This window comes from Osmerus eperlanus, chromosome 13, assembly GCF_963692335.1.
Source record: "Osmerus eperlanus chromosome 13, fOsmEpe2.1, whole genome shotgun sequence".
Lineage (NCBI taxonomy): Eukaryota > Metazoa > Chordata > Actinopteri > Osmeriformes > Osmeridae > Osmerus > Osmerus eperlanus.
Window position 1 is genome coordinate 1,834,909 of NC_085030.1, and position 16,714 is coordinate 1,851,622.

A 16,714-nucleotide genomic window follows, 5' to 3' on the forward strand; every position below is an offset into this window, starting at 1 on the left:
ATCTGAAGGTTGCCAGTTCGATTCCCGGCTGTGCAAAATGACGTTGTGTCCTTGGGCAAGGCACTTCACCCTACTTGCCTCGGGGAGAATGTCCCTGTACTTACTGTAAGTCGCTCTGGATAAGAGCGTCTGCTAAATGACTAAATGTAAATGTAATGTAAGAGTAGTGTACTTTCACGAACCCAATCATTGATTCTAGCTTAAAATGTGTAAAAATAGGTGACATGACTTACCGAAAGTGGCTGCCTCCAACACGGCTATCAGGCGATTCCAGTTGAAAACAACAATGGTCAGCACACACTTGGTCAGCACACAATTTCCAGAAAGGATGTGTGTGCGTCTCGCCAAGCTCGCGCGTGTGTCAAGTAGGGTGACCACCTGTCCCGCTTTGCGCTGTATCGCACAGCATTTTCAATATGTGACGTGCGGGAGAAGGGGTGAAAATGCTGTGCGATACAGCGCAAAGCGGGACAGGTGGTCACCCTACTTGACACACGCGCGAGCTTGGCGAGACGCACACACATCCTTTCACTCAGCTTGGCATGCAACTCAGCTTAATTTTGTAACTCTGTTAGTGAAATGACAAACACTTTCTCCATTAAGGAGTTAACAGTTTGCCCTGTAGCAGAACAGCAATCAGATGTTTTTCAATCCGCAGACATTATCCTACGTAATCAGTTGTGAAACGTCGCATTTGCACTACAATGCATTTCACAATGCATTTTAGAAACAGTATAATAAAACTCCCGGTCCTGTCCTACATCTATAAAGTTGAATAATGGATTTTGGTGTTTTAAAAACCCATCGACACTGTATGACTATGTTTAGCCTGTGTTCTGCTCCTCTCTCCCACCAACCGTCTCTGGAGGAGGGGATCCCTCTCTGAATTGCTCCTCCCAAGGTTTCTTCCATTTTTTTTCTCCTGTTGAGAGTTTTTTGGGAGTTTTTCCTTGTCTTCCTTGAGGGTTTAGGTTGGTTGAGGGGCAGTTCTATGGGCATATGTGAAGCCCTCTGTGACATGCTTGCGTGTAAAAAGAGCTATACAAATAAATTTGATTTGATTTGAACTGAATTCCCTGAAATGTTCAAATAGAGCTGTGTTCATGTATGTTTAATACAACTTAATGGCTCATTATTTTCACCTTGTATGCATTGCAGTAGGCTACTGTGTATGAGTTCTTTATCTCACACGCTACCTCACCAATTTAACAATCCTAAAAACCAACTGCTATTCTAATCAACTATTTAATGATGCAGCAATTCAGTATTTCTTTTCAACTTACTGGGGGAGTAGGATTTTGGCAACACTGTTTTTCATCAGAATCAGAAAGGGTTTTAATTGCCATGAAAGTTTGCACAGACAAGGAATTTACTTTGGCAGGAAGGTGCATACATTAAACATATAGGAACCTTAAAACTTAAATATGTGGTCTAACTATACAAAAGGTACAAAGTCTAGCTAATACTAAGGGGATTTAGAATAAAATATAAAGTAGCCATAATTTACAATATAAAAATACAAATACTACAAAAGATACAAATAGTGCAAATTGCAATGTGGCAAGGTGTCATTGTGCAGCTTGTGATTAAAGTAATTAAAGTCAGTGTGAGCCCTTAACCTTGTTGAAGAGGCCAACAGCGGATGGGAAGAAGTTTTTGTGGCGTGTGGTATTGGTCCTGATGGACCGCAGCCTTCTGCCGGAGGGGAATGGCTGAAACAGAGTGTGTTCACAATCTTCTTTGCTCGCCTCAGGGTCCTCTAGGTGTGCAGGTCTTTGAGGGTAGGCAGATTGCAGCCGATCACCTTCTCAGCAGTGCGGATGATACACTGCAGTCTGCTCTTGTCCTTGGCATCAGCGTACCAGATGGTGATGGAAGAGGTGAGGATGGACTCAATGATGGCTGTGTAGAAGTGCACCATCATTGTCTTTGGCAAGTTGAATTTCTTTCGCTGCTGTAGGAAGTACATCCTCTCATCCACAGTGTTGACTGGGGAGTCGCACAGGGTGATGGGGGTGAATGGGGCTGTATTCTTCCTGAGGTCCACAACCATCTCCACTGTCTTAAGAGCATTGAGCTCTAAGTGGTTCTGGCTGCACCAGGTTGTCAGCTTCCCAGCTGTAATCAGACTCGTCCCTGTCAGAGACGAGCCCAATGAGGGTGGTGTCGTCCGCCAACTTCGAGTTTGACGGATGGATGACTGCAAGTGCAGCTGTTGGTGTACAGGGAGAAGAGCAGAGGGGAAAGGACGCAGCCCTGAGGAGATCTGGTGCTGATGGACCGGGAGTCAGAGACGTGTGTTCCCAGCTTAACACACTGCTTCCTGTCAGACAGGAAGTCTGTGATCCACCTGCATGTGGAATCAGGCACATTCAGCTGGGAGAGCTTGGCCTGAAGCAGGGCGGGGATAATGGTGTTGAAGGCAGAGCTGAAGTCCACAAACAGGATCCTGGCGTAGGATGCTGGGGAGTCCAGGTGCTGTAGGGTGAAGTGGAGGGCCATGTTAACTGCGTCGTCCACAGACCTGTTGGCTCTGTAGGCAAACTGTAGGCAAACTGCAGGGGGTCCAGGAGGGGGTCTGTGATGGATTTGAGGTGTGCCAGCACCAGGCGCTCAAAATACTTAATTACCACAGAGGTCAGGGCGACGGGTCTGTAGTCATTATGTCCTGTTGGTCTTGGCTTTTTGGGCACAGGGATGATGGTGGATAACATCCTACCTGCCGAAATCCTCCCCCCCCCCCATATCTTGGGACTATAATATCTGACACAACCCAAAATTATGTTGGTGGCTCCTCATGCCCTGTAAAGTGTGACATAAAAAGCTTTTGATACTAGTTGCAAAAATGTAAACGTTAGAAGGGGAGTAGGATTTTGGCAACTGTTTTTCATACCTGCCGAAATCCCCCCCCCCCCCCATATCTTGGGGCTATAAGATCTGACACACCCCAATGTGGACAATCTGGATGGCGACACTAACTGAGAATAGAAGTATGCAGTGGCATAACGACGTCTCTGGCGTTGATAACAACCCTAACCGTTTAAAAATCGGTTGAAAATGTAGCAAGTTATGGTCATTTAAAAAGTACATGTAGCATCAACACAATGTTATGGGTGAGCGAGTTGACTTTAGCAAGATTGCCGCCATGTGCGGACGTTCTAGACTCCGCCGTAAGACATCTAGTCTTTATATATATCTATGGTCACCCTAGTGTCAAGGGGCAGGATGAGCCTGTGAGATTTTGGAGCGCGCGCGCTGTGGAGCAATTCAATTTAATTCAATCATATTTTGACATACCAAGGTGAAATTGTTTATGGTACTTCAGAGTGATGTCATCTTGAACCCTATTAGGTTTGAAAAACCATCAGTCAAAAATAAAGCTGCAAGCAGCGATGCGGGTTCCTCCGCAAAATGGCAAAATATTATAAACATGTACACTGTTGAAGATGGAGAGTTGGACAACAAGAGAGCAAAACAACTTCATGTTTGGCCAACAACAATAGGCTGAAAGGGGATTTGAACTCATGAGCATAAGGTCACAAGTCAGTCTCTCTATCCTCTCTGCTACACACCAACTGTTGAGATTGTATGAGTAGAAAAGGCAGAGTATGAGCTTTGGTCAGCTTTGGGACAAAGGTTAAGAAACGGTTGACATTTCAAGGTAAAATTGCATGAAATTGCTCATGGTACATCAGAATGATGTCACCTTGAAGCCAATAAGGTTTGAAAAACCATCAGTCAAAATGATATTTTATTTATTGACACAAAGATATTGAGGCAATGTGGACACTTATATAAATACACCCCTTTCAGACATTTTGTATTGCATTTCTACATTTACATTTAGTCATTTTAGCAGACGCTCTTATCCAGAGCGACTTACAGTAAGTACAGGGACATTCCCCCGAGGCAAGTAGGGTGAAGTGCCTTGCCCAAGGACACAGTGTCATTTGGCATAGCCGGATTTGAACCTGCAACCTTCTGATTACTAGCCCGATTCCCTAACCGCTCAGCCACCTGACTCCCCGATTTCTCATTCCATTTCACCCTATATAAAGACACATCTGCCCGCACACTATCCCCATCCATGCTGCTTCCCTCTCTCCCAGCGCAGGTCATGCCAAAGCAGAAATGCTGCTGCAGCCGCATGAGGTTTAGATATAGTCCAAAAATTACCTCCCACAATCAATACATATCAACCGCAACAGTGTTTTCAAACTTTCTCAAAGATGGCTTGAAAACCACGGATATTCACTTTCTTCTTGAGTAGATCTCAAGAATAGCCTCATAGGCTGTACCCTAGCCAGTTGCCTATGTCCAGCTCCTTGTGAGTGTAGCCTTTGATAGTATAAGGGCTGACTCTCTGTTCCCATTAAACTACACGACATGCACACTCAGGGTGACCTAACTAACAAACAATAACATTACAAACATCTAACTGAACGAAGACAACAACTGAAATCCCTTGCATGGTCGTTGTAACCGAACTATTTTCCGCAAGTCTTTTCCGCACGTTTTTTGACATGCCGCACTGCATGCTGGGTACTCAAGAGCGCTGACAGCTGATTATCTAGCTGTGCTCCGACTGCGTGATATGACGAGATGCTAGTGACGCGCTAAGGTCTCTGAGTCTCCTGCATTAACAATTTCTGCTCGATTAGCAAGCTATTTTTACTAATGTTTTGTTAGCTATTGAATGGTAATGCAAGCTAGCTAAAAACAATGTTAGTTAGCTTGGCTAAACTGGTTTTCATAGCAACAGAAATCAACAAATCAGATCAGTCGAACTTTATTCAGAAAGGTATTGTATCTGTATTTTTTACTCTACTCTTTAATGCATGACTATGTTTAACTTAATGTCAGCACCTCTCTATCACCAACTGTCTCTGGAGTGGAGGGTGGGGGCTTCATATCCAACAAATTACACCCCTGAACTTTTAAAACAGATCTAATGGCCTACTACAATTGTAAATATTCTATGGCTTCTTCTCCAATTGGGCCTCGATACAATGTCATCTAATATTTTCTGCCCATTCTGCACAGTTTTTGGGGACTTTCCACACCAGCACCCTTTGCCCAGTCCCTCTATTCTGCCCTACTACATGTGTTTTCCAACACCAGTTACAATCAACCCTGGGCAGGGACGGCGCCAGAGAATTTTTAATACAGGTGCTGAGGAGGTGCTAGATCATTGACAGGGGGAGCTGTGCAATTATATATACATAAATACTATTAATAAAGAAGCAGTACTTCTCTTGAGTGGTTTTTATTCAGATGAATAATCATTGGATTCAGGTCAAAAGTCTATCACTTGAACTGGTTTCATCACTTAAGACACTCAAAGTCAGCAGCTTGGCATACTGGGACATGGAAAGGATTAAACATTTAGACTTTCATCAAAGTAAAAAATGCTGGTTTGTCCTTTTTCATCAATGTCCTCAAAAAAGCAGTCTGCAGAGCTACTGTGTCTGTGGGGTGACTGTCTCTGGAGGGCTGGCAGGCAGGGGCAAGCAGGGCCTGCAGGCAGGCAGGGCAGGCCAGCTGAATGAAGCTGTCCAGCTAGAGAGGGATAGTCCAGCAAGGGGTCTGTGATGCTCTCAGCATTCTCTGTTGTTGCTCTCAGCATCCTCTATTGAACTCTGTTGAGCAGGCCTCTGCATGACCCTCCAGACCTGTAAAAGTGAAGAAAGGATCCATGTCAGTTCAGTTGTGAAAAATGCTTTTTCCATCTACACTTGACATAAACTACAGTTTTGACTGTGAAATGCAGTGGCATTACTTGAACTTGAATCCAAATGTGTTGACCTGATGGAGACCCATGCAAAGTCACTCAAAACACTGGTTCGATTCCAGGCTCTGGCAAGAGTATTTAGCTCTAAACTGGTCAATATATACACATCTGACAAAAGACCAGCTCGACCTTTCCCTGTAAACAGTGATTCTGACTGTCAGAGACCTTTAAATAACCTGACTTACTGAAATTGGCAAAACTAGCCTGGCTAACGTAGGTCGCTTTCTCAGGGCATATGACGAATGAAACAGGCTCGCCTTGAAAAATCAGATATACTGGCTATCTTTAGCAGGCCCTTGTCTACAAAAAGCAGTCCTTCCTGACGTTTTTGGAGTAGAATTGAGTGAAATACAAAATTGTTTACACATTGCCAGTGGGCGAGCCGAGCCTGACTCTGAGGCTAACGTCAAATAATGTACCCCGGGACGCAGTATCACTCTAATTGCAAGTCCACAAATCACAAAAATAATCGGAGCATCTGGCTAAAAGCACAATTCCCACATCTCCTAAAGGCTGCCCTCCTCAACCTTTTTCGTGTAGACCTAACTGTAAAATGGTGAACTTATGAACATGAGGCGACCAAAACATGGCTGCCGCCTAAAGGCCGAATTATACTTCTCCGACTCCGTTACGGACGGACGGAGTCGGACGGATTGGTTGAATTTATAGTACTCCGAAGGCTGTGGGTGCTGAAAACACTTCACTGCCAGAAGAGTAGGTGGCGCTGCACTGCGATGCTAGCTAGGTTATCAAAAAGACTAAGCAAATTTACAAATTAGCCGTTTCATCAATAAAATAAGCACATTTTCAGCAACTACACTGCCCATTTCTCGTCACATTTTAATTCAGATGCTGATTTACATGTACTGTTTAGCTGAAATAGGAATTGTAAACTTACAGCAATGGCGGTCAAAGGATTCTGTTCCGTCTTGTTGGTCACAGCAACCCCGCCCCTGACGCAAGCGGTTCTTAATACGGACCAATCACAGCCAAGGGGTATCCGTAAAATGACGGACGGATAGTCAGGAAAATCAGGAGGTGCACGTAGAGCTCTCCGAGGGGCTCGGAGAGGGCACTGAGAGGGAGTTCCTCGTCGGAGAGGGCGTTCCCTGTGTCCGTCTCCGTAAAAACGGAGAAGTATAAATCGGCCTTTAGCCTATGCGGTCTCCCTGGCGCATAGGCTTATTACAAAGACTTTCACGCCCCAAATCAAAATTCTGAGCCGACAGGTGTAAGGCAGAGTTTCTGGGTACATGTACAGCTTGTGTCTCTGTAAGGTCAAGAGGTCATGCAGCGAGGCCCCCTCTGAGCAGAATATAGCATGCAGTCCAGACAGTGGGGAGACAGTGAGGAAAATCATGTACAAATAGGGCTTATGTGATTAACGACCACTTCACCTGCTGAACGTTCTAGTGTGTCAATACATTGACCACTGAAGACCCGTTGCGGAAGCAATTCTGTGCATTCTATATCTGTACTGTCCAACTCATGTATTTAAGCACGACTGAGAGACAGAGTTCTCACTCATGCCATCAGCTCGTCTTGAACTGATTGTTTGATCCGGACCGCTCGACTAATAAACCCAAGTCAACTCCTTTCCTTTGTCGTGACTCCTTCCGGCCTGCCTTCTCCAGAATTTACATCTTATCAACAGGTCTGTGGGGAATTGCTTTTTCTCCTAAAGGCTGCCCTCCTCGACCTTTTTGATGAACAATTCGCCGAGATACAAAATGACTCACTAATTAAAAACACAGAGGAAAAAATCTAGATCTACAGTAGCTACTTTTCGAATTCGGTTTTCCGTCACTTCAGACTCACGATCTAAAGGTCTAAAAGTGCTAAAACCTTCACCATAATTCAAGAGTAGTGTACTTTCACGAACCCAATCATTGATTCTAGCTTAAAATGTGTAAAAATAGGACTTACCGAACGTGGCTGCTTCCAACACTATCAGGCGATTCCAGTTGAAAACAACAATGGCCGCCGAAAAAAAAATTATATTCGTAACGGCGAGCTGCGATTGGAAGCGGAATGAAACAGGAGCTAAAAACAGAGGGTGGGGGCTTGGTCAGCACACAATTTCCAGAAAGGATGTGTGTGCGTCTCGCCAAGCTTGCGTGTGTGTCAAGTAGGGTGCCCACCTGTCCCGCTTTGCGCTGTATCGCACAGCATTTTCAATATGGGACGTGCGGGACAAGGGGTGAAAATGCTGTGCGACACAACGCAAAGCGCGACAGGTGGTCACCCTAGTGTCAAGGGGCAGGATGAGTCTGAGAATTTGGAGCATGCGCGCTGTGGAGCAATTCAATTGAATTCAATCATATATTGTGACATATCAAGGTGAAATTGCGTATGGTACTTCAGAATGATGTCATCTTGAAGGTTCAAAGGTTTGAAAAACCATCAGTCAAAATTATATTTGATTTATTAACACAAAGATATTGTGGCAATGTGGACATTTACATAAATACACTTCTTTCAGCCATTTTGTATTGCATTCCTTATTCAATTTCACCCTATATAAAGACATGTATTCTACAAATATGTAACAATTTTCAAGTCGATTTTCAAGTCTATGCTTCATGAGGAGAAGGTTGTACCAAATTTGGACAGTACAGCAAAATTTATCATGGCAAACCTTATGGGTTCTTGAGGCTTTTTTGTTCCCCATGAGAAATAAGGCAAGTATACCAATTTTCAGGCATTTTGGAGTAATGGGGCGCTGAGGAAATCACGTAGACTTTGGGCGTGGCTTATAGTGCCACCTATGGGCGTACATGGGCCACTAGCCGTCTGGGAGTAGTGAGTGACCTGTTGTATAATTGGGCCAAATTTGAAAAAATCGGGTCAAGTACTTTTTGAGCCATTTAGCAGAGAAGAGGAAAAATAATAATAATAGGAATACTAACAAAAACAATAGGTTCCCTCCTACTGGAGGAACCCTAATAATAAGAATAAGAATACTAACAAAAACAATAGGTTTCCTCCTACCGGAGGAACCCTAATAAGAATACTAACAAAAACAATATGTTTCCTCCTACCAGAGGAACCCTAAATAATAAGAATACTAACAAAAACAATAAGTTTCCTCCTACTGGAGGAACCCTAATAATAAGAACACTAACTAAAACAATAGGTTTCCTCCTATCGGAGAAACCCTAATAACGATGATGAGGATGGGAGAAAGGGCTGAGCAGGACCAAAGCAAAGAAATCAAATATATAACGTCCCCACCCCTAACCTGTCCTAACTCCCTAGCACAACACTCTTGATCTAATCTGGCCCACAATCAAGGTGCCCTAAACAACCCTCTCCCCACACAAGGGAAAACAAAGGAGCTTAAATAACAGGAAGTGGGTTCTGATTAGTGAATCGGGGCAGATGGGTAATTGATATAGGTGGATTAAATGATGAGCTGTAGTCACTGATTGGACCATTCAACAGGAGGGCGGGAACTGAATGACACCTGGGAAACATAGACACGGACAGAGGGAGACAAACAAACAGAGCCAACCGAACAGTACACGCAGTCACAAGTCACGGGACGTAACAATGAGAAAACAATTGAGTCTTGATAAACGTAGGAGTTAGCTAGGCTTGTGTGTTCTGATAGTAGGTTAGCTAGCTAGCTGCAGAGCTGTATCAGCAGTGTTCACGTTAATTTGGTAGTTAAGAGCAGCACGGTCAGACACTACCACAAATTGGGTGTCCCGCAAGTAAACATTTTTTCCAGAAATTGTAGGTTAGGCAACACCTCCCTTGTATTTATTTCCATCTCACAATTTTACATAAACTTTGGATGCTTTTTTTAGTTAGGCTATATAGTGTATATTACAGGATAAGATAACAGGCCTACAAATGTTGTTGAATAAATACAGAAAGTACATGTTTTGTTTTTCACCAAAATGTTCTATATCACATCACGCATGACACGCCCACAACTCAGCAGGAAGCTTAGGTATCAAGAACAAATTATGAGTATTTAGTGATCCTAAACATGTTGTATATTATATTGAGTGGTTTCTTCAACACTAACTTTTGTAATATGCAAGAAAATGAAAAAAAGCGGACAAAACGCCGACAACAGACTGGACTATGTCACATTTGTGTGGGGGAGATCATCTTGTGCAGGTTAATTCATTACAATCTTAAATTTAAATCTTGATTTAAATGTGAATATGATATTGTATTCAAGCTTAATTTTTTTTCTCAATAAGTTACCAGTATCTTACAAAATACAGTTGTTAATAATGTCACTGACAATTAATATAATTGCTTTAATTAATTAAAACAAGAGGTTGAGTGGGGAATGGTTTTCTCTTGCAATGATCTGGTTTCCCCTCAGAAACGAATAAAGTCAAAGCACCCAATTTTAAATGTCTTAAAACGTTTGAAACAGCTGTGTTTATATGGGAATTTCTGTCATCTTAAGACTGCCAAATGTATCGACTTAACACAAACTTACAGGTTTTGGCACATATGGCTTTCCATAATTAGGGCATTTGTGGATGAGCAACGTCAGTATGTTGCCGGTCAAAACAAAACTAGCACAGTTTATGCAAGAAAGTAAATGCTATACCCAGCACCACACTGAGCCGCACGCGAGGGCGGACTCAGCGAATTCACGTGAATGAATCGCTGCCAGTGGATCTAGTGTACTCAGGCGAACAGGTGTATATCACAAGGGCAACGTTGCGCAAACTTTTGTCGCAAATTAATTGAACTTCTGAGGCGACAAGCAAAAAGCGAATTGCCTGTATGTATCCGTTTTTGTTTTCTGGAATATATAGCCTAATTACATATATTTTGTCATTCTTTTATGGGGGCGGGAGGTTGGTTTGGGGGGGTGGGCCGACCTGGAGCAGGTTAATATAGCTTCGGTGCATATGAAAAAAAAAAACATTCTCCAGCCTTTCTCAACCCTGGTCCTCAAGGACCCCCTGCCAGGCTTGTTTTAAATGTTTCCCTGCCCCAATACACCTGATTCAAATAAATGGGTCATTATCAAGCTCAGCAGAAGCCTGGTAACAACCCATTCGTTTGAATCAGGTGTGTTGGAAGAGGGAAATGTTTAACACATGCAAGGAAGGGGGGTCCTTGAGGACCAGGATTGAGAAAAGCTGCTCTACAGTGCAAACTAACCTATAGCGGGGAGTAAGTGTGGGATTGGATGGCCTATCATGCAAACATACAGTACATACTTCCTTTCCTGTCTCATCTCAACCCACCCTTCCTGTCTCCAGCTGTCAGGTTTTGTGACCACTGCCAGGTTCTGAAGCCGGACCGCTGTCATCACTGCTCCATTTGTGAAACGTAAGTATGTCACACACAGACACACTCCTTTTGTCCATGTGATGTGGAGAGAGACCATTGATTGTAAAAAGAATGGACGGCATGACAGATCCTCAAAAGTGAAGCCAAAACATCTTGATTGCCCCCTGGTTGCTTGCTGCAGTATAGGTCATAAGTCCTGCCTCCTCCTTGTTGGCTGATAGGACATAAGCCAAACTAAAAAATCAAGTGCACGTGAAAATAATTTTCTTCCCAAAGATGGTTTCTGTCATTTTAGGTACAGTGCAACTGCAAAGTATTCACAGCGCTTAGTGAAGGGCCTTATTCAGGGAGGTGACCAAGAACCTGATGATCACTCTGACAGAGCTCCGGCATTGCTCTGTGAAGAGAGGAGAACCTTCCAGAAGGACAACCATCTCTGCAGCTCTCCACCAACCAGGCCTGTATGGTAAAGTGGCCAGATGGAAGTCACTCCTCAGTAAAAGGCACACGACAGCCTGCCTGGAGCTTGCCGAAAAGCACCTGAAGGACTCTCAGATCATGGAAAAAAAATATTTGGTCTGATGATTTAACTCTTTGGCCTGAATGCCAAGCGTCATGTCTTGAGGAAACCAGGCACCGCTCATCACCTGGCAAATACCTTCCCTACAGTGAAGCATGGTGGTGGCAGCATCAAGCTCTTGTTTTTCAGCAGCAGGAACTGGGAGACTAGTCAGGATCAAGGGAAGGAAGAATGCAGCATGTACAGAGACATCCTTAATAAAACCTGCTCCAGAGCGCTCTGGACCAAAGGTTCATCTTCCAACAGGACAGGACAACGACCCTAAGCACACAGCCAATATAACAAAGGAGTGGCTTCGGGACAACTCTGTGAATATCCTTGACTGGCCCAGCAACAGCCGAGACTTGAACCCAGTTTTTGAGAGAATTGCAAATTAAGAAAACATCTTCATGAATTTGACAACACATGCGCAGCATTCAGCAAACGCGCTGCAAATACACACAACACAACCAAATACATAAACGCGCTGCAAATACATAAACGCGTTGCAAAAACGAAAGCACGCAAACCAAAAACGCTACATCCAGTTTTCACAACGGAAGTTGTCCAGGCCTCTAGGGGGAGCGCTAAATGGGACAGCTTGATTTTTGGCCCCACGGAGCGAGAGAGAGAGAGAACATATGAGAAGTTTGTTTTAGAAATGGGACCAAAATCGCTGCTCTTTTGAAAAACTGTAAAAGAGGAGGGCTACATGTAAAAATGAATACTAACCTTTTTATGTTGCCTCTTTACTTCGATGTTGTTCCAAACTTCTCACATGCTCTCTCTCTTTCGCTCAGTGGGGCCAAAAATCAAGCTGTTCCACATAGCACTCCCCCTAGAGGCCTGGTCATTTTTGCAACGCGTTTATGTACTTTCAGCGTTTTTGGTTTGCGTGCTTTCGTTTTTGCAACGAGTATGTATTTGCAGCGCGTTTATGTATTTGGTTGTGTTGTGTGTATTTGCAGCGCGTTTGCTGAATGCTGCGCATGTGTTGTCAAATTCATGAAGATGTTTTCTTAATTTGCTTGTGTTTTGTCTATTTGCATGTGTTTTCTTAATTTGCAGCGCGTTTGCACATGACGGCCACCGTACCATAGAAACGTGAAAAAAATGTCCTCAAATACTGAACCTGACTCATCTGTTGTTACGTTTGTTAAAAGGGGCAGGGAGTCAGGACAATGATTTAATCAGAATATCTTGCTAAACGTTTCCCTGCACTGATTAAATGTTGATGAAATGTAGGCTAACACTGTACCCAGCTAACAAAATGACGTCCCCAGGGCGTCCCTTGTTAGCTGGGTAGCTAGATAGCTTATATGGACATTAAACCAACAGGTTAATGTTTGGCTACCCACCTTTCTTGGTAAAAAACTGGGTTACTGATTGAAACCCTGTCTTTTGTCTATCCTCTCTTTTTTCTCTGATCTTTTCCGAAACCCTGATTTGTGTTTACTGCCTGACATTCTAGCAACTAGCGCATCTACTGACTGCAACTAAACACCGTCACCGATAAGTGCGCTAAGGCAGGATCAAACCATTTCATGCAGATACAGGGGGATGGTCGGTCAATATGGATGTTTACTTTTTGGTCAATAGGGATATTTAACCTTTATTGCCAAACACAAGTAAAAACAAAGAGATCATTCATTGTATTATTATATTTTAAATGTATTATATACTCGATGATGGTTTATATAATATAATATAATTTTATATTACTTTTTTTCCTATTTTTTGGGGCCCCTGTCAGTCAGGGGCCCTTAGAATAGTCCTAACTTTTCCCCCCTATACGGCGCCCCTGCCCACACATGAATGGTCTCAGGAAACTTTTCTGCTGGCATGACACAGGATCGATGGTAGCGCTCAACTTTTCTTTGTGCCAAGCTCAATTGTTTTCTTTTGTTTACACCGCAGTGTCTACGGCATGTTACGGCTGCGACGCAAGTTTGTTCCGTCCTTGAAGCAACCTCACCACACCAGACACGTCTGCAGCGCATGCGACGCGACCAGATTTAGTTGTACACATGCAAACTCACCTTTTGGCGAAATTCCCAGTTTTTTATCCAAATCGTTGTTTTCAGCATGTTCGTTTGGCCAACCAATGTCATCATGAAACACACGCTTTTTATTTCGAGTCTTCGGGTCTGTAATTTACGGAGCCCCAGACATGACTTCCGAAAAAAAAAAAGAAGAATTTGTGGCCACGAAATCCTAATTCGTGGCCACGAAATGCTAATTTGTGCTATTTTGGGGATAACAACGTAGTTTAACTATATTGCGGGCAGTTCTGCTATACCTGTGTGGGGCACATACCCAGAGCAAGCTAAAGGTGCAGTCATGGACAGAGATGATTTGATTGTATTGTATTTTAGGCTGGTGAATGACCGTGGTAAAATAGGTTTGAAGTTGGATATTCAACAGATATTCGGACGCCCAGTATTGTGTTATTTTAACCGGTGTTAGCACCGCTACGACCGGCTGCTTAGCCACTGCTTTTGGCTGCCTAAACAAAGCGTATGTTTAGAGACCATCAACAAATTACACGTTTCAAAAGTCAATAGCTTCTCAACAACATGAACTAGGAGCGTCAAAATAATGTTAAACTGTTGAAAATGTATGCATTCATGCTGCACAGCCTTTATTTTGTTCATTTTCATCTCAAGTTATTACAAATTAATTCTCATGTTTTAATGCCCACTGTGTTTTTATTTTGAAGTGACCAGGGGCATTTTCCATAAAGCGGAATTTAAGACAGGCATGTCAGTTACTTTCCCGTTTATTTGGTAAACTTTCTTTATGGAACATTCAGACTTTTATTCTTGAATTTTACCTTAATGCTTGGACGCGACTTCCGCTAAAAACATATCTCTCGCAAAGCTGCGTGGAGGCCCGTGTCTGGGATGCTTCTGAAACGCGCCGCACCTCGTCTGGTGTGAACTGCACAATTGACTGGAATGGTTATGGAGTAGCAAGCTACATAACTGAAACATTCTGGCTCCTTTCCACTGTGCAAAATTGGCTTCCGTGGTTGTGGATAATGGCCGCGTTAAGAAGCGTTAAGAAGTTCATTAATATCGGTGAACTTGTGATGTGTCTTAGTCGTTGGCGGGTCTCAGTTTATGTGCTGAATTGAAATATAAAATGTTCTCAGGTTTAGCAGCATTTTAGTATTAGCCTACGTATCATCATTATTATTTTATCTTTTTTTACTTGGACAAAAAATATTTTTCAGTGTGGTTCTTCGGGGTTACAGGTCTGAGTCAGACTTTAAGAGGGTGTCGTGGAAGGTTTTGAGAGAATCAATCGTTAAGCTGAAGTCGGGTGAAGTACAGAGTTAATGTTTATTTGACGTATGATGTATACATAATAACGTTACCAACATAACATCATGGACACACAAACATAAGATAATAACACAAAGACAATTCCATACAGCTCCATCTAGCATTCTAGAATGGAACCAGGAGAATCCAGCACTAGGGGTGTCACGATACCAAGAATTCAGTAGTCGATGCCAATACCAGTAAAATAACATGATTCACTATGCCGATTTCGACCACGGTTAAAAGTACATGTACATGGAATTTTCTTAAATTCCATGTACTTGAACTTGAAACATGAACTTCTTTATTAAAATACTTGAAAAATATCAAAATGTCATACCAAGACATAAAAACATGCAATATAGCATATAACAACATAATAAAGTGGAATTAATGCTCATAGTGCAACAACTAGTGTCCCCAGACACGTTCCAGACATATTTTCAAAAGGTACTGTGCAAAAACAACAACAGTGCAAAACAAAACAGTGGATATAGCAGTGCAGCCATTCAGGCCAGGGGTCTCATTTATAAAACTGTGCGTAGGATTCTTACTAAAAGTGTACGTACGCCCAAAAGCCTAAAATGCCGTACGCCCCAAAAAAATCTGATTTATAAAACCTTGCGTACGCACACCTGTAAGCAATGTTCCCTTTATAAATCACAGATTACCCACAAGTGTGCGTACGTGAATCTGCATTTAACCCACCCTGAACACGCCCATTTTTAACCATAAATGGTCAATGCAAAGCACCTCATGAATGCTAATCCAGTATATTAATGACCCTGGAATGCGATTGTTCTTTACGGTGAATCATGGCGCATGACAACTTCTCAGACACTGTTATCCTATTGGCGGAGGCCCGAAAACATTATTTGGTGGCCGGTGGATCACCAATTAAAAAAAACAGTGCGAGTGGCATCAACTGTGCCAGTGATACCCCGAGTCGAGATACAGTTTGAAAACAAAAGCGTTTTGTTATGAACAGTAATCTATTAAATGGACTGCATTTATATAGCGCTTTTCTACCTTAGCGGCACTCAAAGCGCTTTACAATGTTTGCCTCTCATTCACCCATTCATACTCTCAATCACACATACCGACGGCAGCGAGCTACCATGCAAGGCACCGGGCTGCCCATTGGGAGCAACTTGGGGTTCAGAGTCTTGCTCAAGGATACTTCGGCACATGACCTAGGAGGAGTCGGGGATTGAACCGCCAACCTTGCGATTAAGAGACAACCCTCTCTACCCCGAGCCACAGCCACCCCTCTATTAAAGTCTGGACTGATAACAAGGACGTAGAGTGTAGCGATTGCGCGGGAGCTTAACGACTATTTCTCTCCAACGTGCGTTCACTGAGCAACAAACTGAATAAATTTCAGCTACTGGTGTGGAAAAACAGAGACTTTCATCTTCCGTTTTGTGCTTTATGGAGACATGGCTGAGTGAACTGATCCCAGACTCTGCGCTACAGCTAGCAGGTTTCAAACTGCTGAGAGCGGATCGTGACCCTGTGCTCTCTGGCAAAACGAAAGGCGGTGGTATTTGTTTTTACATTAACAGTGGCTGGTGTGAAGATGTGACAGTGATTCTGCAGCACTGTTCTCCTGATCTGGAATAATTTTTTATTAACTGTAGATCTTTTTACTCGCCACGAGAGTTTGCATCATTCATTCTGGTTGGCGTCTACATGCCTCCGCAGGCTAGCGTCAACGAGGCTCAACGTGTGCTCGCCAGCCAGATACTGAGTGTGGAGCATGAA

The 16,714-nt window shown here is 43.2% G+C and overlaps 1 protein-coding gene across 1 annotated transcript in view; it reads left to right on the forward strand.

Annotated features, from left to right (window-relative positions):
* LOC134031992 (palmitoyltransferase ZDHHC15B-like) overlaps window positions 1-16,714 on the forward strand; it is a 60,942-nt gene that overhangs the window by 12,421 nt on the left and 31,807 nt on the right. Inside the window, exon 5 of the mRNA XM_062475748.1 lies at window positions 11,035-11,104. Coding sequence (XP_062331732.1) covers window positions 11,035-11,104 — 70 coding nt within the window. The remainder of the gene's footprint in view (window positions 1-11,034; window positions 11,105-16,714) is intronic.